The sequence below is a fragment of the Nerophis ophidion genome, linkage group LG14 (assembly GCF_033978795.1).
Source record: "Nerophis ophidion isolate RoL-2023_Sa linkage group LG14, RoL_Noph_v1.0, whole genome shotgun sequence".
In the NCBI taxonomy this organism is placed as follows: domain Eukaryota; kingdom Metazoa; phylum Chordata; class Actinopteri; order Syngnathiformes; family Syngnathidae; genus Nerophis; species Nerophis ophidion.
The window spans coordinates 43,732,428-43,739,927 of record NC_084624.1 but is presented as its reverse complement, the minus strand read 5'-3'; the positions used below and the strand labels follow the sequence as shown (position 1 = coordinate 43,739,927).

The 7,500-nt window shown below is 39.4% G+C and overlaps 1 protein-coding gene across 1 annotated transcript in view; it reads left to right on the top strand.

Moving 5' to 3' along the window:
- prkci (protein kinase C, iota) overlaps positions 1–7,500 on the top strand; it is a 106,354-nt gene that overhangs the window by 90,081 nt on the left and 8,773 nt on the right. The window contains 2 exon segments of the mRNA XM_061920818.1: positions 2,449–2,528; positions 4,208–4,297. Coding sequence (XP_061776802.1) covers positions 2,449–2,528; positions 4,208–4,297 — 170 coding nt within the window.

The window sequence follows — 7,500 nt, the reverse complement described above, 5'->3', positions numbered from 1 at the left end:
TTTACATTATTGCAATCAGTTGATAAAACATTGTCCTTTACAATTATAAAAGTTAAAAAAAAAAAATCTACTACTCTGCTAGATCCTGCTGAAATCCTATGTATTGAATGAATACAGAATCGTTTTGAATCGGAAAAATATCGTTTTTGAATCGAGAATCGAATTGAATCGAAGCAATTGATATGTTATCGAATCGTGACCCCAAGAAGCGATATTGAATCGAATCGTGGGACACCCAAAGATTCACAGCCCTAATACAGTATATATATATTTTTATTTATTTATATATATATATTTATTTATATATATATATGGAGCTTGAAGAGGTAGTCACCTGAAATGGTTTTCAATTCACAGGTGTGCTTGAAGCTCAAGGAGAGAATGTCAAGAGTGTGCAAACTTGAATATAAAACATGTTTTCAGTTATTTCACCTTTTTATGTTAAGTACATACTCCATATGTGTTCATTCATAGTTTTGATGTGACAATCTACTATGTAAATAGTCAAGAAAACACATTGAATGAGGGGAAGGTGTGTCCAAACATTTATCCTGTACTGTATATGTATGTATAAATCCCAAAACCAGTAAAGTTGGCACGTTGTGTAATCTGTAAATTAAAACAGAATACAACGATTTGCAAATCCTTTTGAACTTATATTCAATTGAATAGACTGCAAAGACAAGATATTTCATTTTTGAACTGAGATACTTGTTTTTTTTTGCAAATAATCATTAACTTAGAATTTAATGATAGCAACACATTGCAAAAAAAGTTGTCACTGGAGCATTTTTACCAGTGTGTTACATGACCTTTCCTTTTAACAACACTCAGTAAACATTTGGGAACCGAGGAGACACATTTTTGAAGCTTTTCAGATGGAATTCTTTCCCGTTCTTGCTTGATGTACAGCTTAAGTTGTTCAACAGTCCGGGGTCTCCGTTGTGGTAATTTAGGCCTCATATTGTGCTACACATTTTCAATGGGAGACAGGTCTGGACTAAAGGCAGGCCAGTCTAGTACCCGCACTCTTTTACTCTGAAGCCACGCTGTTGTAACACGTGCCAGGGCATTGTCTTGCTGAAATAAGCAGGGGCGTCCATGATAACATTGCTCCAAAACCTGTATGTACCTTTCAGCATTAATGGTGCCTTCACAGATGTGTAAGTTTTCCTATGCCTTGGGCACTAATAAACCCCCATACCATCTTAGATGCTGGCTTTTCAACTTTGCGCCTATAACAATCCGGATGGTTCTTTTCCTCTTTGGTCTGGAGGACACAACGTCCACAGTTTCCAAAACAAATTCGAAATGTGGACTGATCAGACCACAGAACACTTTTCCACTTTGCATCTGTCCATCTTAGATAAGCTCGGGCCCAGCCAAGCCGGCGGCGTTTCTGGGTGTTGTTGATAAATGGCTTTCGCTTTGCATAGTAGAGTTTTAATTTGCACTTACAGATGTAGCTACTGACAGTGGTTTTCTGAAGTGTTCCTCAGCCCATGTAGTTATATCCTTTATACGCTGATGTCGCTTTTTGATGCAGTACCGCCAGCGGGAGCTTAGGTCCGTAATATCGCTTACATGGAGTGATTTCTCCAGATTCTCTGAACCTTCTGATGATATTACGGACCGTAGATGGTGAAATCCCTAAATTCCTTGCAATAGCTTGTTGACAAATGTTGTTCTTTAACTGTTGGACAATTTGCTTACGCATTTGTTGACAAAGTGGTGACCTTCGCCCCATCCTTGTTTGTGAATGACTGAGCATGTCATGGAAGCTGCTTTTATACCCAGTCCTGGCACACACCTGTTCCCAATTAGCCTGTTTACCTGTGGGATGTTCCAAATAAGTGTTTGCTGAGCATTCCTCAACGTTCTGAGTCTTTTTTGCCGCTTGTGCCAGCTTTTTTGAAACATCAAATTCCAAATGAGCTAAAATTAGCAAAAAATAACAAAAGTTTTCCAGTTTTAAGGTTAAATATCTTGTCTTTGCAGTCTATTCAATTGAATATAGGTTGAAAAGGATTTTCAAATTATTGTTTTCTGTTTTTATTTACCATTTACACAACGTGACAACTTCACTGGTTTTGGGGTTTGTATAAATAAGTACATAAATAGCTTCATGTATGTCTTCTATTTGATATTTTTATTTTTCTATTGTATATTTTCTTTGTGTGATCTGTGTAGAGTATAAGTAACCCAACAATGGTTAAGAAACACTGGCATATATCACATTAAACAACATATCACAGAGTGGGACATTGCTGCATTCCCACCACCTCCATGATAGGTTAGACTTAAAATTATGTTTGCCTAAAGATATTTGAGAATCAGCAAATATTGTATGTTTGTTAAAAAACAAAAACTGTTGTTACGGAACTATTGTAACCTCAATCTGACAGTTGATGACAATATCGCACCTTCTTGTCTTCTCACCTCCTGCAGTCATATTGGAAAAACAGATCAGAATTCCCCGCTCGCTGTCAGTCAAAGCTGCCAGCGTACTCAAGGGATTCCTCAATAAGGTAACACAGCGGGTCAGATGAGCCACAAACACCTTTTTAGTAGAGTGATGTTATGGTGGCCTTGGCGCCACATCATCATATCCTAGGGGTGTAACGGTACACAAAAGTTTCGGTTCGGTACGTACCTCGGTTTTGAGGTCACGGTTCGGTTCATTTTCGGTACAGTAAGAAAACATCAAGATATAAATTTTTTGGTTATTTATTTACCAAATTTGTAAACAATGGCATAACATACTTGTCCAGGGTGTACACCGCCTTCCGCCCGATTGTAGCTGAGATAGGCGCCAGCGCCCCCCCGTGACCCCAAAAGGGAATAAGCGGTAGGAAATGGATGGATGGATGGGCATAACATACATATACACACAGGGTCCATTGCCAGGGTTATTGTGGTCAAAATACTGTATATAAAATAAAAACTAAATAAGATAAGGCTCAGAATGGTTTCTTAACAAAACCTTTCTTCATATAAAGTGCTTTTTTTGATTGATTGATTGTGACGTTTATTAGTAGATTGCACAGTACAGTACATATTCCGTACAATTGACCACTAAATGGTAAAACCCCAATAAGTTTTTCAACGTTTTTAAGTCAGGGTCCACTTAAATCAATATTAAACTGCCTACAGTTGTTGCTCAGAAGAAATAAAATGACAAAACTTTTATAGCTCAGTTGGTAGAGTGGCCGTGCCAGCAACCTCAGGGTTGCAGGTTCAATTCCCGCTTCCGCCATCCTAGTCACTGCCGTTGTGTCCTTGGGCAAGACACTTTACCCACCTGGTCCCAGTGCCACCCACACTGGTTTAAGTGTAAATTAGATATTGGGTTTCACTATGTAAAGCGCTTTGAGTCACTAGAGAAAAGCGCTATATAAATATAATTCACTTCACTTCACTTGTACATATAAAAAGTGCAACATTAAAGTCAACTCAGCCTTGGTAGTACGAGGACATATGGGCTTATTGTTTTTCCACCATAGAAGTGGGTCAAAATCTTGTTGTAATGCAATACAGCAACCCCCCGGGACCCCAAATGGGACGAGCGGTAAAAAATGGATGGATGGATGGTCTAAATGTTCTGCTATAAAAACATTTGTTATTGCTTTAGCCCTGCCTGGCTGGCCAAGGAGAGGCTGCTTGAATGCGGTGTTTGCACCACGCTCCTCTTTCTCTTCCTTAAAGCGAGGTTGACTTGGGGGTGGTGCCGTTGCAAAGGGGTTAGCATGTTTGACGCGTTGGCCGAAGCATAACTTACTACTGCTGAACAATGACGACAAACCTCCGTCCTCCATTGTTGTATCGCGCCACGCAGCCAAAGTGTTCCTTGTTAACGAGGGAGGAGGGTCTTCCAGCTATGGCTTTTACATGTTGTCCTAGCCCGGTCGCTGCTAGCCTGCCGTGTGTTGTGCCTTGCTCTGCATTGTTTACACAACCTGCGGTGTGCTACCTAATATGTCCGTGTGGAAACTCGTTCGGTACACCTGCGAACCGAACCTCCCGTACCGAAACGGTTTAATACAAATACACCTACCGTTACACCCCTATCATATCCTCTTGTCTTTTATGTAACACTTATTGTGTACACATTTCTATAGCTTCTACCTGTTCTCCTATATTTCAGCTTCTGCCTTGTTGCCGTTTGTTCCCACCGTCTCTCACTCTTCTCCTCCCTTTTCACTCGCAGGACCCCAAGGAGCGTCTGGGCTGCCACCCTCAGACGGGCTTTGCTGACATCATGGGCCACCCCTTCTTCAGAAACGTTGAATGGGACCTTGTAAGTCTTCTTCTCCTCTATGGCCATTTACACATGAACATTTCCACCGTATAACAACTGTTCCGTTTTGACCCTTTCTATTCATGGCAACAATTATTATGGTTTTTGAGATCGTAAACATTTCAAAATGGGTCTCAAAGTGGACCTAATTTTAGAAAATGTTAGCATTACAATTAAAATGTCAATCAATCAATCAATGTTTATTTATATAGCCCTAAATCACAAGTGTCTCAAAGGGCTGCACAAGCCACAACGACATCCTCAGATCCCACATCAGGGCAAGGAAAAACTCAACCCAATGGGACAATGAGAAACCCCCCCCTCCCCGGGGAACTGGTGCAATGGATATTGAGTGGATCTAGCATAATATTGTGAGAGTCCAGTCCATAGTGGATCTAATATAATAGTGTGAGAGTCCAGTCCATAGTGGATCTAACACAATAGTGTGAGAGTCCAGTCCTTAGTGGATCAACATAATGGTGAGAGTCTAGTCCATATTGGATCTAACATAATAGTGTGAGAGTCCAGTCCATAGTGGATCTAACATAATAGTGTGAGAGTCCAGTCCATAGTGGATCTAACATAATAGTGAGAGTCCAGTCCATAGTGGATCTAACATAATAGTGTGAGGCCAGTCCATAGTCGGGCCAGCAGGAGACTTTCCCCGAGTGGAGACAGGTCAGCAGCGCAGACATGTCCCCTAACGATGCACAGACGAGCGGTCCACCCCGGGTCCCGACTTTGGACAGCCAGCACTTCATCCGTGGCCACCGAACCTGTAAACGCTTAAACAGTGACAATCGCGTCAAAAATGCACAGTGCATCTTTTCAAAAGACAATTAGATAGAAAGTACACATAGATACATTAGAGGAGTGTTTGTTAACCATAGGGCCATGAGTGCTTCATAAAGCAATGTTTGTTAACCACAGTGAGATACAGTCTGGTGTGCCCTGGGAGATGAAGTAGTTTCAACTATTAGGTTAAAAATATTTTTTGCAAACCAGTAATTATAATCCGCAAATAATGTGTTGTTGTTGTTAAGTGTCGGTGCTGTCTCGAACTCGCCAGAGTAACCGTGTAATACTCTTCCATATCAGTAAGTGTCGGACGGTAGCTAATTGCTTTGTAGATGTTGGAAACACGTCGTGTGAGACGACAATGGTTTGTTGTGATCATCATAATATGCAGACGACAGCAGGAGGTAGTGTGCAGGTAAAAACCATAAATAAACAAAAGGTGACTTCCCCTAAGGAAAGGCATTAAAGCTTATCGATGGCTATGCAGAAGAAAACTAAAACTGAACTGGCTGCAAAGTCAACAAAAGCATAATCTTGGACGACAGCAAAAACTTACTGTGGAACAAAGGCGGCATCCACAATGTACATCCGAACATGACATGACAATCAACAATGTCCCCACAAAGAAGGATAAAAACAACTGAAATATTCTTGATTGCTAAAACAAAGTAGATGCGGGAAATATCACTCAAAGGAAGACATGAAACTGCTACAGGAAAATACCGACAAAACAGGAAAAGCCACTAAAATAGGACCGCAAGACAAGAACTAAAACACGTCGCAAAGAAAACAGCAAAAAAGTCCAGATAAGTCAGGGTGTGATGTGACAGGTGGTGACAGTACACCTACTTTGAGACAAGAGCTATAGTCATGCATGCTTGGTTATGCTTTAAAGTCATATCCAACAATTGAGACAACGACCATACTGAGTTTCATTTTTTAATGATTTCTGCTAGTGGTGTGCCTCCGCATTTTTTCAATGAAAAAAATGCGCCTTGGTTCAAAACATTTTTAAAAATACTGCCATAAAGGGTCGCAAAGCTTTGGTCCGAATGGTACTCAGTCGTAACACAGTTTTCCACCACTTGTGGAAGTATTGACCATTTTAAGCTAAAGTCATCAAGACGTTTCTTAGGCGCAAAAAATATGACTAAAGTGATTGAAGCTGTATTTTAATTCTCACTTTAATTTTATCGACAGTTTAATGAACATATATTATTTAATTTGATTGACAGTTTAATGAACATATTATTAGTTTGAATGTATTACATTTAGCGCTGTGTACCGGATTTTTCGAATTATAAGTCGCTCCGGAGTATAAGTCGCACCTGCCGAAAATGCATAATAAAGAAAGAAAAAAACATGTATAAGTCGCATTTTTGGGGGAAATTTATTTGATAAAATCCAACACCAAGAATAGACATTTGAAAGGCAATTTAAAAATAAATAAAGAATAGTGAACAACAGGCTGAATAAGTGTACGTTATATGAGGCATAAATAACCAACTGAGAAGGTGCCTGCTATGTTAACCTAACATATTATGGTAAGAGTCATTCAAATAACTATAACATATAGAACATGCTATACCTTTACCAAACAATCTGTCACTCCTAATCCATAAATCCCATGAAATCTTATAAGTCTAGTCTCTTACGTGAATGAAATAAATAATATTATTTGATATTTTGCGGTAATGTTAATAATGTCACACATAAGTCGCTCCTGAGTAAAAGTCAAACTATGAAAAAAACTGCGACTTATAGTCCGAAAAATACGGTACACATCTGCTTTTAAATATATGTACATTTTTTGTCTCTTTTTCTAAAGTAAATATATCATCACCAATGATGCAAATGATATGATAGATAGATAGACAGATAGATAGTACTTTATTGATTCCTTCAGGAGAGTTCCTTCAAGGAAATTAAAATTCCAGCAGCAGTGTACAGAGTTGAGATCAATTTAAATAAAAGTAAAAAGTAAATAATGGGGGTTTAAATGGAAACAAAATAGAGAAATATTACAATAAGAATAAAAAATAAAAAGCAACAATGGGAATAAAAATATAACAGTAAAATAAGAATATAACAAGAGAAACTAGGCAGTAGTGACCATGTTATGAAAACGTATTGCACTGTTATTGTTTTGCATCCCCTGTGGGACAAAGGAGTTTTTGAGTCTATTAGTCCTGCACTTGTGATGAAGCAGTCTAGAACTGAACAGGCTCCTCTGGCTACTGATACCACTATGCAGAGGGTGACTGGCATCATCCAGGATGCTGACTAGTTTGTCAACAGTCCTCTTCTCTGCCACCGTCACCAGTGAGTCCAGTTTCATTCCCATTGTAGAACCGGCCCGCCTGATCAGTTTCTCAAGTCTGGAGCTGTCCTTCTTAGATGTACTG